At 39.6% G+C, this 18,218-nt stretch overlaps 2 protein-coding genes across 2 annotated transcripts in view; both read left to right on the top strand.

Annotated features, from left to right (window-relative positions):
- Positions 1-18,218, top strand: part of LOC117994665 (UBX domain-containing protein 4) — a 137,170-nt gene that overhangs the window by 94,062 nt on the left and 24,890 nt on the right. The gene's annotated exons all lie outside the window — the stretch shown is intronic.
- enc (encore) overlaps positions 1-18,218 on the top strand; it is a 72,019-nt gene that overhangs the window by 36,009 nt on the left and 17,792 nt on the right. Inside the window, exons 6-18 of the mRNA XM_069507868.1 lie at positions 586-680; positions 4,569-4,635; positions 5,300-5,355; positions 5,841-5,961; positions 6,376-6,506; positions 8,074-8,173; positions 9,061-9,184; positions 10,132-10,227; positions 10,785-10,905; positions 12,790-12,894; positions 13,285-13,385; positions 15,520-15,624; positions 17,403-17,466. Coding sequence (XP_069363969.1) covers positions 586-680; positions 4,569-4,635; positions 5,300-5,355; positions 5,841-5,961; positions 6,376-6,506; positions 8,074-8,173; positions 9,061-9,184; positions 10,132-10,227; positions 10,785-10,905; positions 12,790-12,894; positions 13,285-13,385; positions 15,520-15,624; positions 17,403-17,466 — 1,286 coding nt within the window. The remainder of the gene's footprint in view (positions 1-585; positions 681-4,568; positions 4,636-5,299; positions 5,356-5,840; positions 5,962-6,375; positions 6,507-8,073; positions 8,174-9,060; positions 9,185-10,131; positions 10,228-10,784; positions 10,906-12,789; positions 12,895-13,284; positions 13,386-15,519; positions 15,625-17,402; positions 17,467-18,218) is intronic.

The raw sequence follows: 18,218 nt of genomic DNA, 5'->3' as shown, positions 1-18,218 counted from the left end.
TGTTAAAGCACGTGATATTTAATTGCTTAAAAAGCACATAACGGAAAGTTATGGGTGAGTGCCCGGGATCGAACTCCTGACCTCCCGAATTGGAGGCGAACGTCTTTTTAGTCTAAATATATAAAAGGAAAAGGTGACTGACTGACTGATCTAACAACGCACAGCTCAAACTACTGGACGGATTGGGCTAAAATTTGGCATACAGATAGCTATGATGACGTAGGCATCCGCTAAGAAAGGATTTTTGAAAATTCAACCCCTAACGGGGTGAAATAGGGGTTTGAAGTTTGTGTAGTCCACGCGGACGAAGTCGCGAGTATAAGCTAGTTGATATATAAAACAAAAAGGTCACTGACTGACTGACTGTCTGACTGATCTATCAACGCACAGCTCAAACTACTGGACGGATCTGTTTGAAATTTGGCATGTAAATAGCACATTGGCATATAATATCACAAAGGCATCCGCTAAAAACGATTTTTGAAAATTCAATCCCTAAAGGGATAAAACGGGGGTTGGAAATTTGTGAAGTCGCGAGCATAAGCTAGTTTTTAATAAAGTAACGAAAAAACCATTTGTCTGCAGAGGTCGTCGAAGGAAACACGCTTGTCCGACGAAGCAAGACTCAGGCATCGTGTGCTCTGAGGACTGTCCGGAGTGCTCCGACTCCGACCACGCTGGTGAGTAGTACTGGTACGATAGAAAACCCAATGCTAGAACAAGTTGATGAGCTTAGCCTATATCTGTAATGCATAAATCCGGTATTTGACAACTAGTCAAATCAGTAACTTTTTATCAAACGTCAAAACGCGCGCTTAGTATGCGAGATTCTATGAAATACCGGTGTGTGACGCCACAATCATTTGACGTGCTTTTTTTATCAAACATCAAAACGCGCGCTTAGTATGCGAGATTCTATGAAATACCGGTGTGTGACGCCACAATCATTTGACGTGCTTTTTTTATCAAACATCAAAACGCGCGCTTAGTATGCGAGATTCTATGAAATACCGGTGTGTGACGCCACAATCATTTGACGTGCTTTTTTTATCAAACGTCAAAACGCGCGCTTAGTATGCGAGATTCTATGAAATACCGGTGTGTGACGCCACAATCATTTGACGTGCTTTTTTTATCAAACATCAAAACGCGCGCTTAGTATGCGAGATTCTATGAAATACCGGTGTGTGACGCCACAATCATTTGACGTGCTTTTTTTATCAAACGTCAAAACGCGCGCTTAGTATGCGAGATTGTATGAAATACCGGTGTGTGACGCCACAATCATTTGACGTGCTTTTTTTATCAAACATCAAAACGCGCGCTTAGTATGCGAGATTCTATGAAATACCGGTGTGTGACGCCACAATCATTTGACGTGCTTTTTTTATCAAACGTCAAAACGCGCGCTTAGTATGCGAGATTCTATGAAATACCGGTGTGTGACGCCACAATCATTTGACGTGCTTTTTTATCAAACATCAAAACGCGCGCTTAGTATGCGAGATTCTATGAAATACCGGTGTGTGACGCCACAATCATTTGACGTGCTTTTTTTATCAAACGTCAAAACGCGCGCTTAGTATGCGAGATTCTATGAAATACCGGTGTGTGACGCCACAATCATTTGACGTGCTTTTTTTATCAAACATCAAAACGCGCGCTTAGTATGCGAGATTCTATGAAATACCGGTGTGTGACGCCACAATCATTTGAAGTGCTTTTTTTATCAAACGTCAAAATGCGCGCTTAGTATGCGAGATTCTATGAAATACCGGTGTGTGACGCCACAATCATTTGACGTGCTTTTTTTATCAAACATCAAAACGCGCGCTTAGTATGCGAGATTCTATGAAATACCGGTGTGTGACGCCACAATCATTTGACGTGCTTTTTTTATCAAACGTCAAAACGCGCGCTTAGTATGCGAGATTCTATGAAATGCCGGTGTGTGACGCCACAATCATTTGACGTGCTTTTTTTAGTTTAATCAATAATTTAAAATGGTTGTCACACATAAAACTAACAAAGGATGTGGAATTTACGTATTTTAGAAGACGCTCTATTTAATTATCACTGAGAAATAATTTATTTTTGACATAGTCAAATACTGTCCACTCCAGAACACGTCTGTCCCATTAAGTCGGTTTTGCGACAGACATGACCTGCCCACTGCCACTTCAGCGCGCAAATAGAATAGAATAGAATAGAATAGAATGTTTTTTTATTCATGTAAACTTTTTACAAGTACTTATGAATAGTCAGGTAGTTTTAATTTACCACTGGTTCGGAATGCCGTTCCTACCGAGAAGAACCAGCAAGAAACTCGGCGGTTGCTCTTTTTAACTTTTCAATTTACAATGTTTTCAATTTAAAATCCTTTGAGCTATGTCGCTCGCTTTTGTTGTTCTGCGAATTTCCTCGTTCCGGATTTTATCCCTGAGAGTGATACCCAACATAGCTCGCTCACTAGCGCGCTGAGCGACTTTTGTGGACGAGGCCGACCGTCAGTGTCTACGTTTCTGCTTCATTATGTTGTTATCACTAAACCGTAAACGTACTGAAGGAGTCCCCTCGCTGTGACATATTTGCTGACAAATGGGCTGACCTCATGGGTCAGATCTCGCACTTTTGTGAAAATTTATAATTTTGCTTTTTAAATTTATAATTTTATCAATTTTTGTAAGTATGTTTATGTTAGTTTGTACTCGTAGTTTAAGGTGACGCTGTACGCTCGACCTAACGTATTTGCTTTCTACTTGCCATTGTATGAGAAAGGTGAGAGGCACGATGATTTTCACCGAAATCAAGGGTTTAGGACAAGTTTTTTTGAGAAAAAACTACTGAGTTTATGTTTGCAAAGTATAGTTATTTTAACTAATGAATAAATAAACTATGTCTAATGATAAATTGTTTTAGCATCTTCATATCCCTAATCTTATTTATTTACGCCCAAAGTTGTCATTAATTTAGTGTTAAAATAGGAATCTTTTGAGCCACGTAACTTTTAAATCAATATTTTTTCAATATTTTATATATCAATAAACCTAGATAATGACGAGATAAATCGATATAATAGGCTACTTGACAATTTTTTTAAGTTGGTCTTAAATGGTTAATATTTGTCCTATTATATCAAAAAAATTAACACTATATTTTTTTGCGCCCTAAAAACCGTAAAACTTTAATTTAAAAAAATATTTTTCTTAGACAGGTGAAAACACTGTCGGCCATGTTTGGCCGATAGATTATCTGTGCTCTGACGTCATGCATTTGTAAACAACAGTATAACCCTGTGGTTATACTGTTGTTTACAAATGCATAACCCTGTGGTTATACTGTTGTTTACAAATGCATGACGTCAGAGCACAGATAATCTATCGGCCAAACATGACCGACAGTGTTTTCACCTGTCTAAGAAAAATATTTTTTTAAATTAAAGTTTTACGGTTTTTAGGGCGCAAAAAAATATAGTGTTAATTTTTTTGATATAATAGGACAAATATTAACCATTTAAGACCAACTTAAAAAAATTGTCAAGTAGCCTATTCTTAGTTTTGTGCGTACAATATCGAATATTGTTGTAATTTCCCTCCTACGTTTGTATGAAGAAAGCACTGAACTGAGTCCCCTTAATTAGTGTAATTGGCTTTATGGCCGTTATAATAATAATAGTACTGTTACAAGGGCTCCCTCAAAAAGGTTTTAAAGAAAAATATTTATTTTGTAACCAAAAGAAATACACTTTAATTAATTAATTAAACTTGAAAAATAAAATAATCTGGAAATAGACCACGGATATTGGAAGAGTCAAGAGACGTTTAGCCTGCTCGGAGGTTTAGCACGAACTGCCCGAGAAAGCTACCTTATCCATCGGCGGTCAAGTCAGAGTCGTTCTGTCGTCAGCAAGTCGTCGTCTGTTGGGTGCAAACAAAAGTTATGCACTATTTTAATACATTTAGGTACACAGGTAGGCATACAGGTAGGTTACACGTAGGTCCAAATGGCGAAATACGACTGTAGTACGGAACTATCGTTACGCGAGCTCGACTCGCTCTTTGCCGGTTTTTAGGGTTCCGTACCTCAAAAGGAAAAACGGAACCCTTACAGGATCACTTTGTTGTCTGTCTGTCTGTCGGTCTGTCAAGAAACCTACAGGGTACTTCCCGTTGACCTAGAATCATGAAATTTGGCAGGTAGGTAGATCTTATAGCTGACATTTGGGAAAAAATCTGAAAACCGTGAATTTAGGGTTAGATCACACAAAAAAAATTAAATTGTGGTCATGAACTAATATATCGTATTTTCAACTTTCGAAGTGAGATGACTATATCAAGTGGGGTATCATATGAAAGGTCTTCACTTGTACATTCTAAAACAGATTTTTATTTATTTTTATGCATCATAGTATTTGAATTATCGTGGAAAAATGTCGAAAAAATACGACTGTAGTACGGAACTCTCGTTGCGCGAGCTCGACTCGCTCTTGGCCGGTTTTTTTTATGTTTATAGTGTTTAGTAATATGTGTTGGATGAGCAAAATATTCTATCCTAAATTGTTATTTCAGGTCCAAACGGCGATGTTGCTAGGAAATCAGACAGTTTCGACACGGAAGAGCAAACTTTCTACTGCAGGTAATTCTTTGAATCATATTAAGAGACTAGCGTATGCCAGCGATTTCGTCCGCGTGGACTACACAAATTTCTCACCCTTATTTCACCACCTTAGGGGTTGAATTTTCAAAAACCCTTTCTTAGCGGATGCCTACGTCTAATCTATCTGTATGCCAAATTTCAGCCCGATCCGTCTAATAGTTTGAGCTTTGCGTTGATAGATCAGTCAGTCAGTCAGTCAGTCAGCTTTTCCTTTTATATATTTAGACTAGCTTATGCCCGCGACTTCGTCCGCGTGGACTACACAAAATTTAAACCCATATTTTACACCCTTAGGGTTGATCTTTAACTATGAGATTTTAACATATTATGAGCTTAATAAAATATGTCATACTGTTAATTGCAAAAATATTAACTACAAAACTTCTTAATAGACAATATCGACAACTTCTAAACTGACAGACTTTCATTCAAACTTCAAACCCCTATTTTACTCCATTAGGGATTGAATTTTGAAAAATCCTTTGTTAGTGGGTGCCTACTTCATAATAGCTATCTGCATGCCAAATTTCAGCGCGATCCGTCCAGTAGTTTGAGCTATGCATTGATAGATCAGTCAGTCAGTCACCTTTTCCTTTTATATATGTATAGATTAATAATATTATGATTAACATGATGTTTTCAGGTGTCCTGAACGCAAAGAGACTCCTAAGACGGTGTCTCTGGGTGGAATCGATCAAGGTTGGTACTGGATATATAGTCTATTCATCATCATCATTTGCCTGGAGGCTTCGGCCGTGGCTAGTTACTACCCTACCGTCAAAAGCCGTGCCGCCAAGCGATTTAGCGTGCCGGTACGATGCCGTGTAGAAACCAAAGGGGTATGGGTTTAATAAAAACTGCCATACCCCCTCCAGGTTAGCCCGCTATCATCTTAGACTGCATCATCACTTACCACCAGGTGAGATTGCAGTCAAGGGCTAGCTTGTATCTGAATAAAAAAAACCATTATCAACCCATCACCGGCTCACTACAGAGCACGGGTCTGCTCAGAGAATTAAAAGGGTTTGGCCATAGTCTACCACGCTGATCAAGTGCGGATTGGCATACTTCACACACCTTTGAGAACATTATGGAGAACTCTCAGGCATGCAGCTTTCCTCACATGCTTTCCTCCACCTTTTCTAGTTTAGAAAACAAATAATAATTTATTTGTATGATTACAGACGAACCCACGGGTCCTGAACTAGTGAACTTCTTAAGAGACACTCTCAACAAGAACCCCAGAGACAGGGCGACGCTGCTACGAATAGAGAGGGAGCTACATTCTCTAGTCAACGACAATGGGTAAGGAGGGGCTGCTTCTCGGACCAGGGCGCGTTTGAAACCCTTGTGGCAGCGCTAAATTTTTGCTAGTGTTTTGTTTACACCCTTTATAGTAAACCTACAGTGCAATAAATAAATAAAAATAAATAAATAAATAAATAAAGCCTTTATTCCAATTCAATCTTGTGGATACATACAATTTATCACAAAAATTACAGTTGATATGACAATTAGAAGTACTTACATAATATTAAGATTAACAATTTATATTACAAAAATTCAAACAATTATGCAATATGATATTCGTTATAGTTTTTCTAGGTAGGTACAATTTTATAAGTTTTATAACAGTTTTTGGTAAAAATAATCATCATTAATTAAAAAAAAAAAAAAAAAAAAAAAAACCTACAGTGCAATATCTTAATGAAATTCCAGAAGGTGCATAGTTCGATTCCCGGTGATGACGTCATACGGCCGCATGTTGGTGCACCGCTGCGCCTCGCTGTTCCAGCTGGCGCACCATTTGGACCAGTGCAATAAGAACTCCGTTCTAGTGTCCAAGAGCGGTAAGTGTAGCATAGAGTAGTAGAGTTGCTCTATGTGTCATCTGTCAAAGTAGAAGTGACAGATGACATATCTGTCATTGTGACTTTAATATAATCTTGCGTAAAGGTCTGTACGCACCTAAGCTACGCTGCGCGTCACTGCAGGGCGCGGCACAGAGCGTCAAAATATTATTTCTATCATTTTGTATGGCGCATATCGCACTAGAGCGGCGCTGCACGTTGCTTCACCGCGCGTCGCGGCTGGGAGAATATTGTGAAGCGCAGCGCAGTAACGCTCTGTGCAGCGACGCTAGTGCGACATACCCAGCGGCGCGTCGCGTCGCTTCAGAATGCGTACGGCGCTCGGATAAGATACACGCGCATCGAGTTAAGTGTTTAATGTACAGGCGTGATAGACCTCAAAATAAATAACGTAGTTTAAATTTTTGGCACATGACGGGCTCTTGAAGTATCTCCTCGAAATTCCCAACCCCTAGGATGTCGGCTTCCACCCTTTCCCTCTTCAATGTCGCTCATCTTGCGATTGCGATCTTGCGTTGTTGCTCGTACGCGAACGGGTGTAAAAGTGACGCGCAAGTGACGCGAGCTGCCGCGTACTGTAGTTGTAGTGCGGTAGGTACCGTGAGCGGCCTGAAGTGACGCGCCCTGCAGTCGGACTGCAGCGACGCGCAGCGCAGCTCAGGTGCGTTCAGACCTTAAAGATTGAATTGCATTTCACTGTGTTTGTAATAAAATATTAATTAATAAAAGTTTAATAAAATAAATCCACCATTGACTTCAACATCCATTGTTTTATTCAACAATGCAGTAAGTATTGGAGGTTTTTGTGTGAATTTGATTAAAACTAAAAGTTACAAGAATTTTATGAATCTTGGAGTATTTACCCCGCTATTGGGTAATATTGATCGTTAAATAAGAGGCCCAAGTGTTTTTTAGGGTTCCGTACCTCAAAAGGAAAAACGGAACCCTTATAGAATCACTTTGTTGTCTGTCTGTCTGTCTATAAAGAAACCTACAGGGTACTTCCCGTTGACCTAGAATCATGAAATTTGGCAGGTAGGTAGGTCTTACAGCAGACATTCGGGGAAAAATCTGAAAATCGTGAATTTGTGGTAACATCACACAAAAAAAATATTGTGGTCATGAACTAATCACTACCCTTATTATAAATGCGAAAGTGTGTTTGTTTGTTGGTTTTTCCTTCAATTACGTTGCAACGGTGCAACGAATTGACGTGATTTTTTGCATGGGTATAGCTAAAAACCTGGAGAGTGACATAGCCTACTTTTTATCCCGGAAAATCAAAAAGTTCCCACGGGATTTTTAAAACCTAATTCCACGCGTACCTAAATGCAATGCCCGCCCTCCCACTGCTAACCATGCAGGAAAAGCAGCCACTCTGTGCGTATTGCTTGCCGAGTGGCTGCTTTTCCTGCATGGTTATCAGTGGGAGGGCGGGTGGTGCATGTCGCATGCTGCATGTTGCATCATACAGATTCGACCAGTTTCAGCCGATTACAGCAAATTAAGCTTTTGGTTCATTGTATAGGGATTTGTTTGATTGCAGGAACAAGCGGCGGCCGGATACCGTGTACAAGTTTCCGCGAGTGGTGCACGGCGAGCTTTCCTCGATCTCCGCCCAGGAGGCATGAAGACACACTAGCTAAGTACGTACCTAACTACACTTTTCTAGGGTTCCGTACCCGGGTCCCTTTGAAAAAGGACTCTGGATGGTCGAAACTAGTCTGGCTTACGTCGTCTAAATACGTGAGTAAAGCCAATTTATAGTCGTCCGCGTGGACTACACAAATTTCAAACCCCTATTTCACCCCCTTAGGAGTTGATTTTTTAAAAATCCTTTCTTAGCGGACGCCTACGTCATAATAGCTATCTGCATGCCAAATTTCAGCCCGATCCGTCCAGTAGTTTGAGCTGTGCGTTGATAGATCAGTCAGTCAGTCAGTCACCTTTTCCTTTTATATATTTAGATGTATAATGGAAATCATTCATGTCCCGTAAACGTTCAAACATGTTTATCAAATACTAGCTCGTGCCCGCGGCTTCGCTCGCGTGGATTTAGGTTTTCAAAAATCCCGTGGGAACTTTTTGATTTTCCGGGATAAAAAGTAGCCTATGCCCTTCCCCGGGATGCAAGCTATCTCCGTACCAAATTTCGTCAATATTGGTTGAACGGATGGGCGGTGAAAGGCTAGCAGACAGACAGACAGACAGTCAGACAGACACACTTTCACATTTATAATACTAGTATGGATTACGTGTTTGTTAATATACATATTTATATTTGAACGTGTGCGGTAGTGTTTGATGCGTTTGTCAAATAAACTACGTGTTTTTCAACACAATTTGACAATACACACACACACACACACACACACACGCAAGTTGTGAATCATCTACTAGGTATTACTAATAAATAAAATTAAAACAGACTACGTGTTTGGTAAATTTGATTGACGGCGTGTTTGACAAACATGTTTGACCGTTTACGGGGCACTTTAAACGCTAAAATTAATGGATATACTCTCTTCTCCAGGTCAATACTGAAACGGTGTGACGGTGGTTCGGGTTCCGTACCCGCGGTGTCGGGCGGCAGGAGCAAGTCGCTGGAGCAGCGCGAGAGGGAGTACGAACGAGTGAGACGCAGGATATTCAGCACGGTAACTGACCTACAGTCATCATCATCATCGTTGTCGTCATCATCATCATCATCATCATCATCGTCGTCATCATCATCATCATCAGTTTCATCATCATAATCATCATCATCATCATCAGTTTCATCATCATAATCATCATCATCGTCATCGTCATCATCATCATCATCATCATCATCAGTATCATCGTCATCATCATAATCACCATCATCAGTATCATCATCATCATCATCATCGTCGTCATCATCATCATCATCATCAGTATCATCGTCATCATCATAATCACCATCATCGTCATCATCATTATCATCATCATCATTATCAACCGATAGACATAGATCTCTTGTAGGGACTTCCACACGCCACGGTCTTGCGTCGTCTAAATCCAGCGGCTACTGGCGACTCGTCTGATGTCGTCCGTCCACTTAATGGGGGGGCCTTCCAACGCTGCGTCTTCCGGTGCGAGGTCGCCATTTCATCACCTATCGGTTGTACGAACTATGTGCCCTGCCCATTGCCACTTCAGCTTCGTAACCCGTTGAGTTATGTCGGATGTAAACCCCTATTTCACCACCTTAGGGGTTGAATTTTCAAAAATCCTTTCTTAATCTGTGTGTGTCATAATAGCTATCTGCATGCCAAATTTTAGCCCGATCCGTCGAGTAGTTTGAGCTGATACATCAGTCAGTCAGTAATTCAGTCAGTCAGTCACCTTTTCCTTTTATATATTTAGAAGAAGATTTGTAAATTTAAATTTATTTATGTCACATATTATGTTAGTAAATGTTGTGTTAACTTATAAATGACGACTACATTTAGTATTTTCAGAATTAAGTTTTTTTTTTAATGTATTAGTGTAAGTAGCCGTAAGTTAACCTAATAAATAAAATAAAATAAATAAAAAAGAAGATGAATGGGCCCAGTATTAGTATGTTTAATTTTTGTCGTAGGATAACTGCACGCATGATGAATCTCAATGGCCGTGGCTGGCGTCTGGACCAGTCAAACTGTTGACGCCTGATGCTGGAAGGAACAAACTCTTAAAAGTATGTCATCATCATGGCGACAGGTCGAGATAGCAATCGGGGCATGAGGTGGGGGGACGCCCCGATTGCTATCTCGACCTGTCAGGTACACACCAGCTGCGCGATTGCGGTAGAATGACCGCTACAATGTCACGATCGCAATCACCTATGATTGGTTGACGCTCGCTCACTATTGGCTAAAATGCAAAGATTATTTAATTTTTTCTTTTTTTTTTTTTTCCCCACCATAAAGCACCATTATAAAATGGCAGCTTTATTAGTACTACCATCTAGCCTATGGGCTAATAAGTAATATTATTCTAGCTTAAACTTCTACTTATGATTAATTTTTAAATCTAATTTACAGTCCAATAACTGTCCTTAGTTTATTCTAACACGTACTTACAGTTCACTATGTTCTTGTGTCCTAGAAAAATAAAGTAGCACAAGCACTATTTAAATGATTATTTAAATGATAAGCAAGCTTGGGAATGCCAAGCTTGCTTATCATTTAAACAATCCTTAGGGATTTAAATTATCCTTAATTAGGTAACTAACTCGGTTTATTTTGTTTATAGGTGCAATCACTGGAAAGCCGCGCCGGTACTGAGAGCAGCGTCCGCGGCCCGGTGTCCAAAAGTCATAGTTTTGGCGGATACGCCGGGGAGCCTGCGCAGCAGAGGATGCTCAGCAAACAAGGTACATCATCATCATCATCTCAAACTCAAATTATTTATTCAGAACTAGCTTATACTCGCGACTTCGTCCGCGTGGACTACATAAATTTCAAACCCCTATATCCCCCCCTTAGGGGCTGAATTTTAAAAAATCCTTTCTTAGCGGATGCCTACGTCATAATAGCTATCCGTGCCTAATTTCAGCCCGATCCGTCCAGTAGTTTGAGCTGTGCGTTGATAGATCAGTCAGTCAGTCAGTCAGTCACCTTTTTTAACCGACTTCAAAAAAAGGAGGAGGTTCTCAATTCGTCGGAATCTTTTTTTTTTTTTATGAATGTTCCCCGATTACTCGAAGACGCCTCTACCGATTTTGAAAATTCTTTTTTTGTTTGAAAGGGTATACTTCAAAGTTGGTCCCGTTTAAATTTGGTGAAGATCTGATGAACATCTTCGAAGATAGATACTGGAACTCCTCAACGGATAAAAGTAAATTGCTCGCGATCAGTGTAATAGCTTAGTAAACAGTAGATTAACCAGTCATAGCATAATAGGCTACTTGACAATTTTTTTAAGTTGGTCTTAAATGGTTAATATTTGTCCTATTATATCAAAAAAATTAACACTATATTTTTTTGCGCCCTAAAAACCGTAAAACTTTAATTTAAAAAAATATTTTTCTTAGACAGGTGAAAACACTGTCGGCCATGTTTGGCCGATAGATTATCTGTGCTCTGACGTCATGCATTTGTAAACAACAGCATAACCACAGAGTACATTATATATACTGAGCATAACCTATCAAAGTTTAATAAACATGACTTCTATACTAGTTTACATGAAAAATATAGTAATTATCGTTATTGCATCATCCGAGAATGTAAAAAACGCATCGATAAAGACCACAGGAAAGTTGTGGATTAGAGTGCCCAGTGAAATAAATATACGTAACACGCAAAGACTTGCTTAAAGGGATCCTATATGACTAACGACTTCAACCCAAATTTATTTTTGCAAAGATCACTTTGTTGTAAGTCTTACTTAATAACTTATTCAATTTATAAAGAGAAAACTATATTTTTTTACGTTTACTATGAGTTTTTAGAAATATATAAAAACTAGCTTATGCTCGTGACTTCGCCCGCGTGGACTTCATAAATTTCAAACCTCCATTTAACCCACTCAGAGGTGGAATTTCAAAAAAATCCTTTCCTAGTGGATACCTTCTCTTTACCTACAAAGAACACACTCACCAAATTTCATGTATCTAGGCCCAGCTGTTTAGATGTTTAGGCTGTGCGTTGATATATAAGTTAGTCAGGACTCTAAATTTTATATATATGGATACTACGTTAGTCCCCGCGTGACATAGGAATGACATTTCTTTGTTTACATATTTAATGACGTCACATCATGGCTGACAGCGTTTTCTGCGTTTCAAATAAAAATAAAAATTGTATTTTTTTAAATTGGATTTATATATCCATCCTGCGTTTTTAATAATTGTTATTGATAAATTTCGTTGTTTTAAGCAAAATACTATATAAATAATCATTTATTGGACGAAATTAGATATGAGTCAAGTAGCCTATTCCATGGGACCACTAAAAATTGTGAAATAAAAATTTTTTTACAAAAAAAATAAAAACAGACTTCGATACACAAACACTAAAAATTGAAAAATAATTTAATTTATTACCGAATATATTATGTATACAAGAGTTAATATAGTTCCATAATAATATTTTTTGGGGTCGGTGCCAATGAGGTGCCATTGTGGAGTCCCATAAAAATATGAAGTCTAGACGATTCGCGCAGCTAAAGCTAATTATATATTTAGATTTTAATTTTATGTTAATGCTGTATGTTTTCTTTTTGCAATAAAAAAAAAATGTTATCTATTTCACAGGCGACCAAGCCCTGAGTAGCTGGCGGCTGTCACCCTCCAGCTCTGGATACAAAACCCTCAGCCTGCGAAGTACGGACTCTGTCACTCCCTCACCCTCCCCCACAGGTAATTTTTTTCTTTTCTTGTTTGTTGGCTTTTTGTAGTGCCAGACGAGACCTCTTCGCCAGTGTAAAGTAGCTTTTTTTTTAATAGAGATAGCGAGCAAACGAGCAGGCGGGTCACCTGATGTTAAGTGATCACCGCCGCCCATGAACATTTACAGCACCAGAGGAACCGCCGATGCGTTGTCAGCCTTTCAGGAATTTGTTGGTCCGCCCCTTGAATAACCCATCTGGTGCTACAAATGTTCATGGACGGCGGAAATCACTTAACATCAGGTGACCCGCCTGCTCGTTTGCTCGCCATTTTTATTTAAAATAAAATCCCTATCGATATAAAAACTGCTCAAGTGAGACGGATACAAATTAGTATGGATTTCTTGTTTGCTTATTCCAGGCGGCACAAGTCCCGAGCCGGGCATCGAAGCGACGACCCTCGTGTGGGCCGTCACCAACATGTCTGCCGTGCCGCCGGGGGCACTCGTCATACACCCACAGGTAAAATAAGCCTCAATAGCTCAACGGTTAAAGGTGCGGACTGAAATTCGAAAGGTCGACGGTTCAAATCCCACCCGTTGCTTTATTGTGGTACCTACTCGTAGCACAAGCTTTACGCTTAATTGGAGGGGAAAGGGGAGTATTAATCAAGGCTCATGGCTAAAAAAAAAGGTTTTCATTCAGACAGACGGACAGACGGACGGACAGACAGATAGACAGACAGACAGACAACAAAGTGATCCTATAAGGGTTCCGTTTTTCCTTTTGAGGTACGGAGCCCTAACAAAAAAAAAAAATGAATCGACTGTTACTCGGTATGAAGTTCGCCGGGTCAGCTAGTTTATAATATTAGTATGGATTGTTTACCCGACTACAGCAATGCCAAGAAGAAGGGTTATGATTTTAGCAGTGTATTAAAGATGGGCGTTATTGGCTATTTCTGACAACGGTTAATCAACAGTTATTTAGTTTCAATACCAATATTGATAACCGTTGCCGAATATCGGTATCAGAGTTGTGTTTCCACTAATTTAAATATGCGCAACGCGCAGCGGTTTCCGTAGTAGTAACTAAGCTAGCTGCCGTATCAATACCGTCTGTATAGCTAGCGCGCGCATATTCACTAAAATAAAACTAATTTTACTTTCATGAATATCGTGAAGTAATCACAACCTTAAGTTCATAGCAGCAAAGTTTAATTATAATGATCATTGACATAGGTCAAACTATAGTGGACGCCTGCACGAATAGTTTGACACAATCCAGTGAACCAAAAACATTTCACGAAGATTGATAAACCAAAGAGGACCTTATCTCTATTACTCTAAGGCTAACTGTATTAAAATTGATAGATCAAAGTGTAATGGACAAGTACTTGTACAGTTAAGCCTTAGCTTAATAGAGATAAGGTCGGCTTTGGTTTATCAAGTTCTTAGTTACTAAGCCGGTAGCCAATAACCGCTCCTTCTCAGCTTTGAGTGAAAAAAAGAAAGAGTAGGCATAATTATTGCGTTTCTAGTTACCAAAAAACCAAACAATGCATTGTCAGTTGCCAGTTGGCAGCGTTGCGTTGTCAGGTGGTTCGTCATAGATGTTAGCTGATAACCGTTGTTAGCTACGACAATAACGCTATGGTACGCTATAGGCACGGCAGCGGTTTTCAGTTAAGTTAAGCTATAGCGGACACATGTCTACAGTGTATGTTTGTATAGTCTGGTGTCCACGCTACATAACGCGTCGCCGTGGCAGGCCCCGCACGCGCTGGCGCGCAGGTCTGGAGGAATTTGATGGCCTCGGTGCGCTCTGGACGCGTCTGGTCGCTAACAGGGATACCTGGAAGAAAAAGGGGGAGGCCTTTGCCCGCGTTTGGGATGACCTCTGAATTATCAGAGCTAGATATACCTTATAAGCAATATTGACCAAAAAACAAAAAAAAAAAAAAAATAGTATAGGTACTAATAATTTGAAAAAAATGAACGAAAGTAATAAAAAAAAAATAAAAAAAAAAAGTATATGTTGGGGCAAGTTCGAAGTTCTTCCCCAACTTGACGAATGAGTTTAGGGGTTTTAATCACTGGGTTTTGGGGAATCTTATTAGTGGACTGTATAGGTTTTGACAAGGTTTCGAGAGCTCCCTGCTTCCTTTTGCTAGACAATCTCTCCCCATGAACCTGCAGACACCTCTAAATAGATAATACCACCTACCTTTGAAGGTCTGCAGCTTTCCGTGTGTGGTCTCCCTAGGTCCGCCTTTCGTAGCACTGTCCGTCCCACGACGGGCAGTTCGACACCAAACTTGCACAATGTTAACGATGAGTGGTCGAATTTATAGTAGTCGCGGCGATGCGGCCATGTTTGTGGTTTTGGCATACGAGCGGCGTGCGTGCTTCGCGCCGATTTGAGACACACTGGCGCCTGGCGGTCGTTGCGTGCGCTGGCGCCACGATCGTTTAATCCGCAAAGATGCGCGGAATGGTTAGGCGGTAAAAATCTACTTTGAAGATACCTACATTTTCATGAGGTTTGAAATTATCCGCAAAGCAGGGAACATTTCCGAACAGTATATATATACAAAAAAAAAAAAAAAAAAAAATTAGAGGTAGGCTTATTTATTTATTATGTTTGTATTTTTCAGACGGGTCGTCCGTTGATGAACCCCGACGGCAGCATCTACCACTTCGACCCCAACAATCCACCAGTTCTATACAACACCGTTGCATACGCACCTGACGAGGAAAAGGTAACACTGAAGGCGTCGAGGTGATTATGTATCTCGTGACAGGTGTAAATCTCGCGATTTTTTTTTTTTTTTAAAGAATATTAGCCATGTTAAATGACTAATACTCCCCTTTCCTCTCCAACTAAGCGTCAGGCTTGTGCTTGGGTATAGTCAAAGACCTGGAGAGTGACATAGGCTACCGTTTATCACGGAAAATCAAAGAGTTCCCACGGGATTTTTAAAAACCTAAATCCACGCGTATGTAGTCGCGGGCATCATCTAGTAAATTTAATAAAACTATATGAGTGTCAGCGATAGAGATATTGTACCGGTTTTTTCCTAAACGCCTTCGCTCGTGACTCGGCCCACTCGCCCCCTCTCTCTCGTGTTAATTGTTTTAATCGCGCCTATCTGTTGTGTGCTGTCTACCTACTACCTAGTATAGTATAGTATAGTAGGTAGCTATGTATTGTATTGGCTATGTATTGTATCGGTTATATGGAAACCTTGTATGCCATGATGGTGTTTCGTACTTTGGATGATAAAGCATTTTTTTTAAAGAATATTAGCCATGTTAAATGACTAATATTCCCCTTTCCTCTCCAACTAAGCGTCAGGCTTGTGCTAGGAGTAGGTACGACAATAGTGCAACGGGCGGAGTTGAACCGTCGACCTTTCGGTTTTCAGTCCACTCATTTACCAGTTGAGCTATTGAGGCTATATATACACGTCCGGCGAGAGAGAGACAGCAATAGATACAAAGAAAAATAAAAAGAAGAGAGACAGCAAATGAACTGTCGGATTGCTACTGCTGTCGCGTTGCTGTCGCCACTGCAACGTTTTACGTAATCACCACGCCGGTCCGCTGCGCATTGTTACGAAGAAAACATTGGCGCCGATTTTGTTGTCTATATATATAAAAGGAGAAGGTGACTGACTGACTGACTGACTGATCTATCAACGCACAGCTCAAACTACTGGACGGATCGGGCTGAAATTTGGCATGCAGATAGCTATTATGACGTAGGCATCCGCTAAGAAAGGATTTTTGAAAATTCAACCCCTAAGGGGGTGAAATAGGGGTTTCAAATTTGTGTAGTTCACGCGGACGAATTCGCGAGCGTAAGCTAGTCTTTCTATAAACTAAATTTAGAGTACCTGCATCTTTTCCTTTTTATTTATTTATATTAAACTTTATTGCACACAACACAAGTAAAAATAATAAAGACGTACAAGGATCTTAATCTAATAGCTGTAGCATGCAAAGGCGGCCTTATCGCTAAAGCGATCTCTTCCAGGCAAGCCTTTGATGAAATAAAATTACTAAAAATTTAAGAATTTTAATATTGCTAAAAAAGGACGGAACATGAATTTTATATCAATTAAAGACGCTTTAGAAAGAGAGAGAGGTTTGACAGCTCTAAATTAAATTTAAAACTGTCAAACTGTGTCCTTTTCATATTACTATTATTAAAAAGAAGCAGCTTTCATAAAACCAATTTTTTTTCTATTTAAATAGTTTATAGTTAAGTACTTTTTAAGCGGCGCGACAACGACCCGATACGACCCGTGCTCAGTAGTGTGCCGGCGATGGGTGGATCACGATGATGATGATGTTGTGAGAGTCTCATCATAAGAAGAAGAGAGACAGCAAATGAACTGTCGCATTGCTACTGCTGTCGCTACTGCAACGTTTTACGTAATCACGCCGCCGACTTAACAATATTACTAATTCTCGACTATAGATTTTTATTGAATAGATCTTTTTTCGAATACTTACAGTAAATTAAACTTTTCAGGTCGACTCAAACAGCGAAGCAAGAAGAGGAAAATTAGAAAAACAACACTCGTTTATAGATAACGGTGAGTAAAAGTTGCGACGTCGCGTCGGCGCGGCACCGCTCATGTAGCTTTTAGGGTTCCGTACCTCAAAAGGAAAAACGGAACCCTTATAGGATCACTTTGTTGTCTGTCTGTCTGTCTGTCTGTCGGTCGGTCGGTCGATTGGTCGGCATGAAATTTGGCAGGTAGGTAGATCTTATAGCTGACATTTGGGGAAAAATCTGAAAACCGTGAATTTAGGGTTAGATCACACAAAAAAAATTAAATTGTGGTCATGAACAAATAATTAGTATTTTCAACTTTCGAAGTGATATAACTATATCAAGTGATGTATAATACGAAAGGTCTGTACCTGATCATTCTAAAACAAATTTTATTTATTTTTATGTATCATAGTTTTTGAATTATCGTGCAAAATGACGAATAAATACGTCTGTGGTACGGAACCTTCATTGCGCGAGCCTGACTCGCACTTGGCCGTTTTTTTATATTCAGCAACTATAAATTCGAATTACTTTTGTGATTTTGGTTTATATCATAAAATAAAGGATTTTCCCAATTTTTTTCTGTAACAAGGCTGTGCCCGAAACTGGTCGTTCTCCTTTGAATTATATTTTTCATAGTTAATTTTCTTGTATTTCTTTTTTCTGTGTTATAAATTGTATAAATTGTATCTTATCAGTTAGTTAGTGCATTTATTTATTTAAGAATTGTTGTGTACACATATTAAGGGTTACCGCTTAGATCTTAATCTATTGTTTTTTATTTTTATT

Source organism: Maniola hyperantus, chromosome 27 (genome assembly GCF_902806685.2).
Source record: "Maniola hyperantus chromosome 27, iAphHyp1.2, whole genome shotgun sequence".
NCBI lineage: Eukaryota > Metazoa > Arthropoda > Insecta > Lepidoptera > Nymphalidae > Maniola > Maniola hyperantus.
This window is presented reverse-complemented; position numbering and strand designations above follow the sequence as displayed.